Source organism: Cydia pomonella, chromosome 11 (assembly GCF_033807575.1).
Source record: "Cydia pomonella isolate Wapato2018A chromosome 11, ilCydPomo1, whole genome shotgun sequence".
Taxonomy (NCBI): domain Eukaryota; kingdom Metazoa; phylum Arthropoda; class Insecta; order Lepidoptera; family Tortricidae; genus Cydia; species Cydia pomonella.
This window is the reverse complement of record NC_084713.1, coordinates 13,680,923-13,698,051: the sequence shown is the minus strand read 5'-3', so window position 1 is coordinate 13,698,051 and position 17,129 is coordinate 13,680,923. Positions and strand designations below refer to the sequence as shown.

At 37.7% G+C, this 17,129-nt stretch overlaps 1 protein-coding gene across 1 annotated transcript in view; it reads right to left on the bottom strand.

The window, feature by feature from the left end:
* Nucleotides 1-4,440: 4,440 nt before the first annotated feature.
* The window catches only part of LOC133522891 (protein unc-13 homolog 4B), a 75,967-nt gene continuing 63,278 nt past the window's right edge, over nt 4,441-17,129 (bottom strand). Inside the window, exons 6-21 of the mRNA XM_061858356.1 lie at nt 17,075-17,122; nt 16,535-16,694; nt 15,812-15,991; nt 15,046-15,247; nt 14,056-14,485; nt 13,334-13,591; nt 12,562-12,853; nt 11,686-11,918; nt 11,378-11,468; nt 10,858-11,067; nt 10,419-10,511; nt 10,222-10,296; nt 7,113-7,419; nt 6,147-6,270; nt 5,574-5,767; nt 4,441-4,553 (exon numbers count right to left, since the gene is read on the bottom strand). Of these exons, the coding sequence (XP_061714340.1) occupies nt 4,441-4,553; nt 5,574-5,767; nt 6,147-6,270; nt 7,113-7,419; nt 10,222-10,296; nt 10,419-10,511; nt 10,858-11,067; nt 11,378-11,468; nt 11,686-11,918; nt 12,562-12,853; nt 13,334-13,591; nt 14,056-14,485; nt 15,046-15,247; nt 15,812-15,991; nt 16,535-16,694; nt 17,075-17,122 (3,010 nt within the window). The remainder of the gene's footprint in view (nt 4,554-5,573; nt 5,768-6,146; nt 6,271-7,112; nt 7,420-10,221; nt 10,297-10,418; nt 10,512-10,857; nt 11,068-11,377; nt 11,469-11,685; nt 11,919-12,561; nt 12,854-13,333; nt 13,592-14,055; nt 14,486-15,045; nt 15,248-15,811; nt 15,992-16,534; nt 16,695-17,074; nt 17,123-17,129) is intronic.

The window sequence follows — 17,129 nt, the reverse complement described above, 5'->3', positions numbered from 1 at the left end:
GATAGAGAAGCATGGCGGTCTTTGGTGTCGGAGGCCAAGATCCACTTCGGCTCGCTGCGCCACGGCAGAAAGTAAGTAAACATATTTACCTCGATTCCAGAGAGAAGAGGAATACAGTGACAATCACAGGATTATTATAATAAATTCGATAACCCATCGGTAACTGACCGGACCACCTTAATTCCAAAAAAAAGAAAGTCTCAAAAACAAATGTTTGTCTAAAAGGCAGATAATAATAAAATTTATTTATTTCAAAGAAATTAGGATTATTAAGTTGTAGTTTTTTTATATAGCTAATTTATATTTAAAAACATGTATATTTTTCCTTTATTTTAGATTTAGTTTATATTTAATTTTAAAGTATTTTAAGTCTATATAGTGTAATTATCTGTGTTACTTTAAAACCTATTGTTGTGCTATTTATATAATAAATATGTAATAATTAATATTCAAACAAAATCATCATTAAACTTTTTAAATCCATAGCGACTCTATTCGTTCCATATTAGTTCGCTATTAACTTTTGACGTAAGTCATTTGGGCATGCTAAATTAAAGTCATTGGAATAAAAAGTTTTTACTGTGTCGCAGTTCTTTTTTGCAATTTTGATACTTAGTGCTTTAAAGAGTATGTTGTTAGTGGAATGAATGTTTTTCTTTGAAGAACATTGTAAGTGAGCGTTAGTAGCGTCAACAGAAACATCGTAGAAATGTATTTTGCAGCCATATTTTTTTACTTTTTTGTTTGACTTCGGACATCGGCGTGGTTTGATGTGTTGATTTAGTTTAATTACTTTTGTATATAGCTTTTGTATGTGATTGTTGAATCGTAGGCCAAATTCGGCATGATTGTTGATGCTTCTTAAAATCGGCAATATCATGTTTAAAGGAACGTATCGATTACTTTTTTATTTATCTACACGTACAAAAAGTAATAATTAAAAAACATGATATCCACGCTCCCGGACACTCACTTTCATCTCGCTGATGCTTACGCTCAGTGAGAATGAGAGAAGAACACGAGCGTAGGTAATGGCCCTTAAGTACAACACCGACTGGGGCTTCAGGGCCTTAAGTACAACACCGACTGGGGCTTCAGGGCCTTAAGCACAACACTGATGACAATTGCTTCAAGAAGTAGTCCATCTCGTCCCGCCATCGCCAGCGTAATCTGCCGCGTCTTCAGGACAGATGTTTGACAGAAAGTTTTCAAAAAAATTGAAAAAATCTAGAAAAATTTCACTGGGAACAAGGGAAACTTTTATTAAGATTGTAGAAAATTTCGATTCCGATACAAAACATGAGAAGTTCGGAACATCACTAGTTTTCAGGCTTACACTGCGTGTTAATTAAGCTTTATAGTTCTTTCAACTCACTGCATGTGTGACCAGTCTAGTTCCACTTTAACCTGGCCTCCTTTTGAGTCACATATACGATTTGTGTTCTGCGAGCCATCAAAGGATGGTCGAGCTTTCGTCGCCTGTCTGTCCTCTGCATGTGTTTTACGCGAATCAAGATCATGTGGAATCTTACGAGCCCTAAACATGCGTCCAACACATTCATTAGATCTGGACAGATCTTCGCACAAACCTTTCACAACACGTAGGTAACTCCGACTCGGGTAATTCCGACATAAATAAATACTATAGATAATTTTACACAGAACAACCTAGTCCCATAGTAGGCTTGTGTTTTGGGTTCTAGACGACGACATATATAATATATAGTTTTATATAAATACTTATATGCAATGAAAACGTCAAACTCTGGAACAAATATTTGTGATAAACGCATATATGAATGCTCTTACCAGGATTCGAACCCAACTCCTGTTTAGTAGGCAGGGTACTAGGCTTGGATGCCGTCAAAAGAAAAGAGACACTTTTTGGAACTAACAGACATTTTGAAATTTTCTGAACTACCTTCCAGGCTTCCATAAGGAAGGTGTATTCGGGTTACGTAGATAACTACTTAATCCCATATCGGGACAGAGGGCGTAGACAGAACATCGATGTGTAATAAAACAACGAAATAAGTAAATATAATTTTATTAGCGTTTCTTTTATATCAAAATAAAGATATTACAAAAAAAAAAAAACAATAAATAATTTGCATATATAGCGAAGTAAAACCAAGAAAATTAAAAGAAAAAAATATGCCTTTTCAGCGAGTATAATAGATGCATAGAAATAAAGTAAGGCACATCTCTTTATCACAGAACATAGCCGCTACTTAAACTACTGTATTCTTTAAATAATATTTAGTACAAAAGTTTCTAAGTTTCCACACTTCGATCGTCAAAAGCCAAATAGAGTTTGTGCACGAGCTCAGACGATTTTTGACTGTAAAAGCGGGGAGATGTGTTTCTCGCTGTAAGGGGAAGCGGAGTTTCCCTACAATTCTTCGGAGCTGGTACGCAAACCACCAGTTTTCTACTAATGACATACACCCTTATCGCATTCATACAATATACAATCATACACATCAAATAAATAATGTCGCCGTATCTGCCAAATGCGCCATATCGAATTGAGTCAATAGAATCCTAGGAATCTCGTCTTCAATCAAACAAAAGCCACAACGCAACGCGATCTAGCGACAATGACAATCGCTTAAGCCTTTATAGGGCAGAGGGAATATATTTCCCACCTGATTTTTACCTTTATTTCAAAGAAATAGGGTTCAATTTTGCATTTCTGACACCTTTATGCCTTATAAAGAATTAAATTCAAACTCAGATAAATACATCTACTTATTAGATTATGCAATTTTGGACGTTTTCTATAAAGAAAAGGTAGATATTCGCTGACAGGGTCGCGCGGAATTATCTGAATTTTTCGCCAGGCACATAAATTTGGTAAACCCGACAACTTTATTTAATTCGCTTAGTTTTAAAAATAGTTACTTTAAAAATATTAGTAATAGGTATTAAAGGGACTTGTATACACCCTTTTTCTAAAATTATGTAAAAGAGTTTTTAGTTTATTGCCTTAGGTAGCTTAATTATTTTAACATCATATATAGCTTACGGCACCTTTCTATTTTCTTATCTTATTACACATCAAAAGAAGAGCCAAATCCAAATCGAATAGGTACCATCATAAATAAAACTTAATTTACCATTTATCATTTCCCACATTTTTTCAACGGGAGAAGATTTTTTCGTGAATACTTGACCTACTGGATCTCATATAAGGAGAAAGGCAGATAAACATTACAAGTACGAGTATACTGAATTCCAATCTAAAAAAAAACAAGACTAACCTCAACTGTCCACAATTAAAAGTGAGATTCCGAGCCAAAATTAATAAATGCCCTTTTCAAACGTTTTAAACTTAAATACATTTGAAATTTAAGTCACTATAAGACAACGTATCAGTCTATAGAACACACGTGTATTTATATTGCTTAATAAATATTGCAGACAAATACTTTGATTAGAATAAAACTGGAAATCAAAAAACGAGTAAAAACAACCCAGCTTAACATTATCTTCAACTGACAAATTACGAGGATTGTTAGGTACAAATAATTCAGAAATATAATTATGTAACTACTCTTTTTAAAACAGAATCCTATTATATACAGCTTTGTTTGTTTGTAGTTTTAACGGCTTTGAGTTAACTTACTATTTTATATGATTACTTCCTTTATTAGTAATTATAACGTTAGACTTTGTCTCACAGAACACAGCCGGCTTATGGAAAACTTGTGAAATATTAAATTAAGGAAATATGACCGTCTACCGGGGTGAATAGGGACAAAACTAACCTGTGATTTATTGACCTGTGTCCCTATTCACCCCAGCCTCCCTATTCACTCCAGTTGATGGTATTGTTTTGAATCTGAAGCAGCAATACTAAAAGCCGAAGTCTATCAAAATGCAAGCGCTCAAACAGTAACTTTCCAACATTTCCATACGGCAATGGTTTGATAATCTGAGCACTTACTCAAAAAATCGCGTAAGTTACCGATGTATAGATTTTATTGGCTACGTTGACTCCCTCAGGCACTTTTAGGGCAGATATGTAGTTTTACTTTTCTAGTGCCATTTTTAAGTTTTTGGAATTTGGATTTTGTTTCAATAAATCAAATTTCAAAATTTAATGACGTAATCTGTCGGGAGTTGACGGCCTACCACTTGAAGAGAGTGTAATCATATTGGGCTATAGACATATACACGACTGGTAGTAAAGTTAATAAAGTCGCGACAATTTACGCTGTGGTCAATTTGAAATACCTCTACTTCGCATGACTGATTACTTACATGGTTCTCATTTCTACAACAGCATTGGACAATATTATTAGTGTGTTGTTATAACAATCCATGAGATTTGACAGTTCATGAAATAATAATATTAACCGTTTATTAATGGGCTCCAGTGGTAGAGTGGTCCTATATTTGACTATTTAATTTCTGCTCTCTCTATCCTATATCTGCTCAACTGAGGGAGAAGAACTGTTTTCCGGGCATCTTCTGCCGCTGTTTCTTGAGGAACTCCCGTGCTTGCTTATCGCCCTGCCGCGATTCCAGTGCCTTTATCGCGTCCCCATCTACAACAATAAAACTAAGATTTCACGCATGTCGATGACAAGATGACGCTCTTCGGTGAAAGAAAACATTGTGTGTAAACCTGACTTATACTAAGGCCGTTTAACCTCCGGGTCGAAAGGTTAGAAGTAGTCGATTTTGTGAAAACCCGTGCTCGTGATAACTCTTGTTAATACCAACAGCGAATCTACAGCTCCTTCATATCTCGGCCACGAAACGCACGCTCTGAGCATACCTTCCGTTGCCCTCGGATTAGGATGCAACTAAGAATGTGAAGAGGTCCTCCTCATCAAGGCAGAACGCATATCTAAGCTTTTGGCTTATTGACACACTTAAAATAGTAGATTATACTTACAACAGAAAAAGAAAAGTAGCCCATTTCATCCATCGAGGCATTTATGCCCGAGTTATATACGAGTATTCTGCTTTTCAAATATATAAAAAATCCAAATATTTAAGGTGATTTTTACTATATTTATTTAAGACTAAAAAAAACATGTAATGCCTCTTGTGTTGCAGGCGTCCATAGGCTACGGTGACTGCTTACCATCAGGCGGGCCGTATGCTTGTTTGCCACCGTCGTGGTATAAAAATAAATAAAAAATCAGTATTCGGGCCCGGGTATGGCGCGGGCCTCCCCGCGCCATACCCGGGCACGCACATACGCCGGCCGGCACCTGCAGCAGTGGTAGTTTGTATGGCAGGTTTTGGACTTTATTGCGAAGACAATAAGGTTCATAATAGATGATTTAACTTTATGCACTAGAGTGGTGGGCAAACGGGGGGCCAGAAAGTTTAAGAAATTTAAGAGGAGGGCCAGAATTGCAGCAAAAATGTATTTTGAATCGCGATGCTCGTAGGCCAATGCCATATACTATAATTATTTCATATGACCGGCGGCGGACCGGATAAAATTGCACACCACTGCGGAACTTAAGCATAAAAAGCAACTTTATGCCGCTTACACGCGACTTAAACAGCAACTTTACGAGCATGAGAAGTGAAACGAAATAAATACTGACCTATGGCACTGGGCCTCGTGAGCGGCAAGTGCTGCTGCTGCAGGCTGGAGATGGGCGCGGCGGTGTCGGGCACGTCGCCGAAGCCGAGGTAGGCCTCGCCCACGAAGGCGTTGGTCACGCTGAACATGTCCTTGTCCTTGATCACGAAGTGCAGCAGCCCGTCGCGCACGCGGCGCTGCTCGGGGCTCAAGGGGCTGGAAATATATGTACAGTGGTTGTACTAGCTGTAACATCTTACTTAGATACACTATTACACTATTAGGTACAATTTTTCGATGACCTCACACTATAGCTTTTATTTATAGGCTAGGGGATACAAGTGGGCTCTCTATGGCTCTGACGCTTCTCAAAAATTTGCTAACCTACTACTATACCTCTCCCGTTTGTTTGTTTTGAACAAGATATGTGTTTAAGGTAGGTATTTCAATCTTATCCGGTTCGAAGGCCCAATTTGATAGTTTCAGACCTTATTCATACTGAAGTAAATCCAGCGTAACAATCATTACCAAAATTTATCAAAATTATTTTAGCCGTATAGTATTAAATAGGATATCTTTGTAGTTAGATACTAACATGAGGAACATTTCGTCGTACAACGGGAAGAGATTTTTGTTATGCGTCTGGGTCTTGGGCTTCATCACGTTGGCGAACGAGTCCTCCGGCAGCAGCCCCACGCGCACGTATGAGTCACACAGGCCTGCGACATAAAACATACATTCAATAACTAGAACTAAGAATCCGAGATGATTAGCGCCCTCTGTTAACTATCGCTCAAACTACAGAACACGTAAGGACTTTTATTGATGTGTGCGTTCCAACGGTTTACATACGATTATACTCATTGATGTAAGTAATGCTCGTACTAATAGGAATATAGTAAGTACTGGTAAGTTTGAACGCAAGTCCCTGGTACCGCCATCTTGCCTCCGTGGAATTTATGTGCAGGGCGTAATGGAGAAAGTAAAATGGATGACCACGCACAACATTGCATAAACGTGAACTCTCGTGGGGACTAGACCCAAGAATACCAAACATGACTGACAACTGAACTAAAGAGTTAAAACTGTTGTAAAAGTTTACCAATAGATATTAAGTTTTTTTTTTTAATACTACGTCGGTGGCAAACAAGCATACGGCCCGCCTGATGGTAAGCAGTCTCCGTAGCCTATGTACGCCTGCAACTCCAGAGGAGTTACATGCGCGTTGCCGACCCTAAACCCGCCCCCCCTCGTTGAGCTATTAATAGATATTAAGTTTATGTCTATCACTTCATCTAAGTAGATGGAGTGATAGACATAAACCTAAATGATGATTAGATCCATTTTCTGCTCAGGGTTCCTAGCCAAGATGACAATCGCTTGCGCTACGATAACGCTTTGTTTCTCTCTATCATATTAGTGCGACAGTGACTGTTCCGTTATGTTCGCTTCAGAGTGTAAACGATTGGCGTGTTGGTTAAGCACCCTAGACGGATCTACACACAAACATAACTCAGAATAGAATATACTCATTACTTTATAGAAGAAAGAATAAATATACCATTAGAATCTGTCGCCATCAAATTCCTGGCGTTCAATATTTCTAACTTCAAATTGTCTTCAATAAACTGTGCTCTGACGGTGAGTACTCCCATCTTCGGTTCATTAATAGCTTGTTGCTCCTGCCACCTCTCCAAGTGGTACTGATGTATCAGTTCTCTGGTCTCCATGCCGTGAAGTTTCAGTAAGTATTCTACGCGTTTTAGTGTCTCTGATGAGTATATGTCTTTGTTGTCTTGACGGAAGGATCGGATCATTATTTTGAGACATTCGTGGAGATTGGAGAAAAAGCTAGGTGGTCTTCGTTTCTGAAATATTTAGAGCCATTATTAGAAACTAATATCCTACTTTTATTACATACAATTTTTAATAAATAACATATTTTAATTGTTTTCTAGAAAGACAAGACAAAGTTAATGAAACTGGTTAATTAAATAGGTAGTCTTCTCTATTGGACACAAAATCATTTTGTTATAAGCATATGTTCTTGTTAAATACTTAGGTTATATATTTTGCACTAAATTTTGTTAATATAAAGTCATAGTCAATACCTATTCCATCACCGAATTGGAAGCGATCGTGCAATTACTTTTAGTATAAATATAACTAGTATCATGACATCATGCAAAATAGGTAAATAGACATGCAATGTAACATTAATGAATCCTTAAAAATAACATACACGATACGTAAATAAGAACCATATTTATTTAATAACTAGGTATTGTCACGTCATAAAAGCTTGACTGGAATGGATATCACATTCACTTTACAAAACTATCGCAAATTCCAACATTGCCATAGAATTTGCTAAGTTCACAGTAGGTAGGTATATATTCGGAACTATTAAAGCAACATTCATCGAAACAATCACAAACGATAGCCCACATAAAAACAGGCTATGGTTGTTCAGATGAGGCGAGGAACATAACAAGCTCACATTATATCACGCTTCGAATTTATTGGGGAACAAATATTCAACGACCGATGTCGATTAGGAATTGCAGAACCGGTACTGTTTAAAAGAACCAAGATATTCGTTACCAGCCAAAAATGGAACAGGGGTTTCCCGGTACTTTCGGAATTGTCTTCAAAATTCACTTTTACCTCAAACTTCGGTAAGGAAAGCGAAAAAAGAAGAATATTTTTTATCTCAACATTAATTCAAGATAATAAATAAATAAATACATAAATAAATATTATAGGACATTATTACACAAATTGACTAACATAGTTAAGATACAAATACTTCTTTTTCACAGCATCATTACGACATGATACTGTTCTGTTCAGTACCCCTAGTGTAAATTTATTCGATAGCGTGACGTGACGTACGCGTTTGCGTTAAGTCTCATTTTGTATGGGATTTTGAGTTTCCAAAACATTCCGCTTGGGGCGCTATTTCTAAATCCCATACAAAATGAGACTTCACGCAAACGGCGTACGTCACGTTATCGAATAAATTTCCACTAGAGGTTCTGTTCTGTTCTGTTCAGTACTTACTAGTTACTTTACTACTGAATAATATAGGTATAATTTAATTTAATTTTTGTGTAACGGAGAAAAGTTGTTTTTTTTGTTTTAATTGTTATTAGTGAAATATATGTATGCATCAGCCGCAGCAGCTCAGTAACATCATCGTTTATTTTAAATTAATAAGACGTTTCATGAAAACAGTGCCTCAACCTAAATTAAAAAAAATTTTTCGCATATATTCAAAATAAGGATTGCGGTAGATATATTTGATACAGTAACAGAATATTTATACAAAACATCGATTCAGGCAGAATTAAGAAGTTTATTACCAAAATCAAATCAAATCATATCAAAAATTAAGTTATATTATTTCGCTGATTAACATATCTAAGATCTCTTTAAGAAACGTGAAATTTGGTGGGTTTTTCGGGCTAAGTAACATCTCAAATATTTTACCGGAAATATTAGTACCGAAAATTAAATTTTGAAATCCCGTTTCTTTGCTTGGCTGTAAATACCGGGAACTCCCAGTACTTTCAGCACCGGTATTTCCCGGATTGAAACGAAATCGCCGCTTCGCTCGATTTGTTTAGCGACCTCAATCAAAAATGCATGCGACTGTGTTTGATAATGATGAAACGGACATCATTTATGATCAGTGATCGGTTTTTTGGATTCTCCCTCGCGGGATATCAAGCAGAAAAGTTAATATAGATACGACAGTTTCCCGCGATACCGAACAAACCGTACAAAAATAAAACAATTTAAATTATCTCTAAGGAATTTTTTACTCTTACATGGCAACCAGTTGAGACAAAAACTTCTATTCTTTTCCTAATCTCAACATTTTATTTAAAGCAAAATATATTAAAACCTCCACAAAGTATTAAAGCATATATATTATATTTTTTCCATCATGACAGATATATGCTTATATAAAAAATACTTCAAAATCTTGACATTGACATTTCATTATTTTCTCTGGATTTCAGTTCTAATTATTTTTGGTGAGCAATAAAACCATTTGACATTGTGGACATTGTTTTTCTCAAACTACCTCTCAGTTGAAAGAAGTGTAATTCACTTTTTGATAACGAACTCATTTATTCAAACAATTAACCCGTAGTAACCATATATTAGCTGATAGACACGCGTACTTACTCGCCGAACTTTTATCCAAACGGTACAAAATGTGCCGCTTTGGAGGCAGCAAATGAGCTGTCAGTGTAAACACTTGTGCTCATTTGTTCGATTTAGACAATAGAATGGTAAGTAAAAGTACTCGTCTATCAGCTACTTAGATGTTTTAAAGTGTAATAAAATAAACACATTGTATTTTTTTGCCTTTTCTAATAACATAAAGCCCGGATTCCCGGGGCATATCCATACTAACATAATGATTGAGGTCATTCACCCCATGTCGAATCCAAAAAACCAATCACTGTAAATGATGCACACTAGCTTCTATATTTTGAATCTAGGTATGTGGATTCGTACCTCAGATCGATGTCGAAAAGACAACCGCTAAACATTTGTCCCCTTGTGGATTCGAAGCTTAGATCTATACATTCAACACAAGTAACATAATATAAGGTAGGTACATGAACAAGGTGCTTTCTATGAACTATGTTTACCGCATCTAAATTGGCAGCAGCCGATTTGGTCAGGCGCCTCGGGTCGATATACCGAGTTATCTTTGCTTTTCGGTGCTATATCAAAACATAAAATAATTTAGAATAAACATTTTACACGTATAAATAAAATATAAACACTCTCAAACAGGGTGCACTTTCAAATATTGCAATAGCGTGTAGTAATATGCAATATTTACCCGCAAAAGGAGGTAGTTGCTATTGGGAGATACTTTGTTTTTGTCGAAATACCTACGCCTAAGCAAGCGGATACGGGTGGCGATTTTCTCTTTCTACAATATAAAATTATAGTCGAGTTAGTGTAACGAATGATAGAAATATTAATTACAACTAGGATCTGGTGAAAGAACAATAACTTCATCGTTTTTAACAGATTAAAACAGAAAACGTTTCAGTTAAATTACTGATACAATGCCGTCATAGTTAAAATATTTTCATGCCAGGAGTTCAACTGGCTGGCTAAAATAATATTAAAACATCAAATCACGCTTATAAATTTTTCACCAGACCCTTCAATAACATTAAAATTAGTAAAAAGATAAAAATGATAAAAGATAAGTTAATATATTACAATTAGCAGTATTATACAAAAGTAATGATACAATGATGTTTTCTAACCTCTAAGTTGGCCTGTATCAACTCGTAGAGGACCTCTCCGAGTTGCTCCCACACAATGTCGAGGGTCCGCGAGAAGTTGTCGTTATTGAGTTGCTGGTAGAGGGTGTCGAGGTTGGCTTCGAGGTAGCGCATGACGCGGTCCATGCTCGAGCAGTCCTGGTGCAGGAGCTCCGCGCCCTCCATCAGGAACCGGGTGATGGATGGCATCATCTGGAATGACCCAGTACTTTTTGTTTACATCTTTTGATATTATAAATCTGACAGGTAAAATGTAAAAATTAGACTTTTATACACCAAATTGAAGTTCTTGTGATTTAACCTCTCGTGTGCCGGTTTTTTTTCTAATAGCTTCCTCGAACGTGGATGCGTGTTACAAGGGCTTAATTAATTTAATATAGGTATACAAGTCCATTTATTATAGGAAAAATTCATGTATTTCTTGATTTAATCGCTTATTCAGCTGTCAACTGTCGCCTGCCAACTCTTTTAATAAGATAGAAGATAGTTACATATAACTCACCTTTTTGACCATTATTTCCAGGATCTCCACAATTTTATTTTTTACCGTGTCAATAGCGTTTGCAATAACACACTGCAAGGTGTCTTTGCATCTGTAACACAAAAACCAGTTTATTAAAAAAAGCCCGATATAAACAACAAAAAACTTAAATATTGTTCCTTAGATTTTCTATGAAGGGTTTCAGACTAGTCGATATTTTTTATGGCCACGCACCATTCGATAGCTAGATCAAAGCGATCCAGATCCATCAAACACAGTACTGGTGATTCCCGCCTCTTTATTAATGATTTAATTTAATATGTTTTCACCTTTGCGCTTCTACCGGAGATTTGCACTCGCACAACCTCTGTATGATGTCGTCCATGCCCAACTCTTCTACGAAGGGCTCCAAGCTCTGGCGCACGTAGTCGATGTTGTTGATGGCGACGCACCACTCGGAGGTGACCTCGAAGCGCTCCTCGAACACGGTGCTGACGTGGCCCGCGCTGTCCACGCGGCCGGACATGCGGTCGGAGTAGAACACGCAGCAACGGCATATGTCCTGAAAATAAATGTATTTCTAATCAAACGTAAATCAACGTTATTAATTATTTATCATTAAATGCATCCAATTGTGGCTACTTTTATGGATAAAATGTAATTTTCTTATTCGTTTTCAAAGAATAAAGAGGGCCTTTATGAGCTGATGTGAAGAAAATAAATATTAAGCTATCAAAAGACCAAACTATGTCTTGTTTTATTTCCTTAATGGAAAAAAAGCTCAATGGAATGGTATTACTGCAATGTCCTGCCGCCAGAGTGCAACACTAGCACGTATTGTAAAGCATAAAGTAACTTAAACATGCTATACCTTAAACAGTTTTTGACAGTTTTGTTTTTTACAGATTATTTAATTTTGTTACGAATAAATATGACACTGCAATGCATCAAGGCGGTTTGTTTACAGGGGGCCTCCCGCGAAACGCAAAAATCGAAATGTAGTTATCCGCCTCTTTATCACTTGAATATGCAAAACTGATAGAGAGGCAAATAAAGAAATTTTTATTTATGTGTTTCACGGGAAACCCTCAGTATGTGCTAGTGTCGCCCCCTACGCAGCCTCCTCCTTTTTGAAATCGGTTAAAAAACCTACTAAGATATCTTAGCAGAATAACACAGAGATAACTAAATTAAGTTACACTTACATCAATAATCTTAGCCACAAACGTGTAGCTCCCCTCCACATCAGGCCACGCTAACTGCGTCCAGAAAATCTTTATCTGATAAAATATCTGCAGCGTATCCACAGCCGAACTGCTATATTTCACGTTACTGTCAATGACAGTCAGTGTGTCCAGGTCCACGGCTTTCTCGATGCGAGTCAGCGCCTTGTAGGCGGCGATGTCGAGCCATTGGGCCACGCCGCCGAAGAACCACCAGTGGAATTTGGATATGGCGTATGAACTCCAGTCTGTTTCATTCAGTCCTTGGCCTAGTCTGTGAAATAAATGATTGTGCGTTTAATATCAATAGCCTTAAGAAATAAATTTCGAGAGCAATTACATGGCGTTGACACCAAGCATAACTGTGGTAAATGTACTCGTACATATATTCAAACACAATTCTGTATTGTTCATGAATAAAGATACTATGACTACTTATGACTATAATGGTTTGATATCATAGAACCCCAAAACGTATAGACACTAGGTTTAACACATCATAATACTTGTACTTAAATACGAATTAGGAGTCTTAACACGGTATTTATTTATTTATCTACCTAATGTTTACACAAGGAGTACCTATGTACGTAAATAACTACAATTGAAAACAAAGACAGTTAATTCCTGACTAACTCCGGTGCCGTTAACATGGAATAGTCTTTCGGTAGATGTCACTAGACGCCACCTCGAAGGAAATAATTAATTCCTGATAAAAAAAATATATTTGATTATTAAATAATTGAACACTTACGTCAAAAACCTCTGCAGAGCCAGATACAGCTCAAACAGAGTAGTCCCCATGGCCAGCGGCTCGTCCTCGACGCGCGGCGCGCCCAGCCCCGTGGCGCCGTGCAGGCCCCCCGCGAGGTGCACGCTGTTCGTTGACCCCTCGCTGTAGTTCAACCGCTTCAAACTTTTACACACTTCCACTACTTCGGGCTCCACTAGAGATGCGATCTTGCTTTCGTATAGTCCGTAAAGCGCTTTGGAGTATGGGAAATTCATAACTCTGGAAAATAATAGGTCTGATAAAAATAAATTCTCACAAAAATTGCATACATGATGTCCATGGAATTATTGGATATGCCTTGTAGTTGCACCCACCTTGGGTTTACAGGAAAAAAGCGCTTTGATAGATAGTTGGCGAATTTCTACTTTGTAATCGCTTGGACTAATCGTTAATTCGTGTCCTAATGCCTCGATGCTGCTCAAAGCGCAGAATCAAAAAAAAGAGAGATATCCTCTAGTCTTGGAACCTTAAAGTTTTACCAAATCCGTGATCCAACGAACTAAGGGCGTCCGCGGGCTGGCGCGGTTGCACGGAGCGGGTGAGCGAGTTAACGAAAAATAGTATAAGCGTTGCAAACTGACGCGGACGCGTACGACGGATTTTACGTACAATGGCACCTGTATGGGTATGCCAGCTCCGTGCACCCGCGCTAGCTAGCGAACGGTTAGTTTCAATATACTTACTCGATGAAAACTCTATCATGGTACTCAATAGCTCTCTGCAGATCAGAGCGCACGAGCTGAATCACCCTGATGAGATGCTGCAGCCTTGAGTCCTCCGTCTTATCCTTGCATTCATTATTGTCCAGAATATGCACGAACCAATCGGAAGCGCCCTGGATAGCCGCCTGGTTCAACACCTCATGAATCGTCAACCTGCCCTTGTCATTACTCCGCAACCAACCATACACATTACTAGGAAACAGATCAACGGAGTCGGGAATATCTAACATGGACAATTTGTACAGTATTTTCATGACTTCTCTAAGTGTTTTCATGACGGTGTTGTCGCCAGCGGTCTTTTTCCTCAGCTTTCTGATTTGTCCAAAGCATGTCGGGAGCAGTTTTTTAGCGCCATCCCAGAATAGCTTGACATCCTCTTCTTTTATCAGACCTGTAAGACAGACGAAAATATTTTCATGAATAAGATTGTTTCTGAGTATTTTAGTGTCGCCATCATCCTAACAAACAATCCTTATCTTGTCATAATATGTTTAAGTTATGCAAATGTTCGTATCCTACTTGACTCATGAACGCTTAGCAACTATATTCAGTACCAACCAACACAATATTCTATTGTACATGATATGTGTTTAGGTGCATAAAACTAATATGTTAGCGGACTGTCCATGTTCGACAAACTGAAGCTCACCAGTGGATAGTCTTATTGACGAAACATTAAATTGTTATCTAATAAAAAAAATCTTAAATTTAAATCATATTTGAAACAAGAAATTTTATATGGACATAATCGAGACCTTTTATGATTTTACGAAACCCCGTCCCGTCCCGGCCGCAACGTCCCGCGTCAGAACTTTTAACAATGAAATTGTTGATGCTTAAATATATTAAAATATTGATACGCGATGGCGGGTTGTTTCTAATTTCAATTAAGCAATAAGCAAAAGTAGGTCTCGGACACTACAAAGAAAATAAAGTGCGCAAAGGACTCACCAGATTGTAGAGGTTTAGTGATCTTTTCCAACAGCATGTTGAAGAGGGCGAAGCTGAGCGGGTGGTCGACGGTGAGCGCGCAGTACACGCTCCACTGCGCCAGCGCGTTGTCAGTGGGCGAGAGACCACTTTGCGCCACGTGCTGGGTTAAGATGGCTTCCGCAGGGCCGCTGAAGTTGCCGCACCACCAGTATGGGGCCACCTATAAAGTTATCCATCGTGAGTCCTCTTCAATTGTCGAGATTTCTAATAACTTTTACAGATAAATGTTGCCCCCGCGTGTAATAGCATAAGTACTTCGACCAGTTCCTGTAGGTGTCTCATCATAACAATGTCTAAGACAATTATCGACGAATTCTGTTGATATCTAATAGAGAAGACAGGGAAGTGCTGCGCGCTTAATAAAATGAGAATCCTATTGATGGGCCAATGAACCACTGCGAGCCGCACTTATTGGCAATGGCAAATCGATAGAACAATAACAACAGTTTTGAATGACTCACGGTTAGTTTCACTAGACTTAAATCGACCGAGATATAAACCGTGATTACCTTTTATATTGTTTTTGAACTCCCGATATTTCAATGAACAAGCCAATGTTAAGGAGCTCGCCCTAGTATATGATAGATACCTTGGAATTCTCCAATTCATGGAGTAGCAGGATCCTGCGCAAATATCGATGCACCTGCGCCGCGACTTGCTCTTCTTGCTCAGGTAGTACTACATTATCACCATATTATTATAGTTAACGAGATTTACAAATTACCTTGGAATTCTCCAGTTCATGGAGTAGCAGGATCCGGAGCAGGTGACGGTGCTCCTGCGCCGCGACCTGCGAGTTCTTCTCGGAAGAGAAGTTGAGCCGCACCTTCACCACGCCCTGGCGCCGTAACTTGCTCTTCTTGCTGAGGTTGAACCACATCGTCATACCACTTGCTGGGATCGACTGAAATGGACGTTTAAAAATATGTATTAATTTCATATTTGTTCACTGATTGAAGAATGTTATTTTCTGCTTTTGATTAATAACTTTGTACACTGTTTGTGTTAGCGCATTGTTGGGGTATTTAATGTGGAATGGGTTATATGTGTAAAATCTTCTTAAGAAAAATTCGTGCTACGAATTTAAAGCTGATGTAGATGATGCTTCTGTATGGCTCCGTATATTATGCGGTAACACTGGTTTTTTTAAATTTAGATTTGTAATGCAGTGACCACAAAGCAATACAGCGCTATCCATTTTAGCAGTGAAACTAGGAAGCATGAATTTTTCTGACACTTTACATCTCTTCTACTGTCAATAACTATATAATATATATGTAATTTTTCGTGTCTTCATGAGATTAGCAGTTTTGTTATTATATCTATATACTTATTATGTATATATATATATATATATATATCCCTAAAATTAGCAAGCTATCTTCAGTTCACAAGAAGCTTGCTGCGTGCAGGAGATTTCGGGAGGAACAATAACTGTTGAACCTACCTTGAGGGGAATGTTAGCCGTGCCAATGAGTTCGTTGTCATGTTTGCCGTAGGAGGCGGTGATGGCTATCTCTTTCATAAGCTTTCGGAAGCCTTTTACTCCTTTTACTTCGAACATCTTGGTCATCTTCTCTTTTACTGTCTCAGCGGGGTCGAAATCCCTGTCAAAAGACAGTAAGTACCTATTACTTTAATATTTTTCCACGTTCAAATCAACAAATTGTGTAAGAACTAAATATAACATCATAATATTCATGATTAATCATCATACAGTAGGTAGTTCTTCTTAGCAATATAACCAGCCGATCAGTATAGTAGCTCAGAACGATTGGTGTGGATTTCTGAATAGTCGCAAGATGATGTCTATACAAATACGTTTTATTTTTTTATTTTTGTATGCGTTTCAAATAAACCAAGAATAAAATGCACCTAGAGTCTAGCAATATTTTATTACGTATTGTTTTATAACAAATACCCACATAGTTTAAACAAAAGAACATATTTAACAATACAACAATACTTAAATGACGTGTGAGCTTACCAGACTTCTAAACAAAGAGAGTCCTCCTGAAGGTTTTCCCGCATCGGCCTGTCGA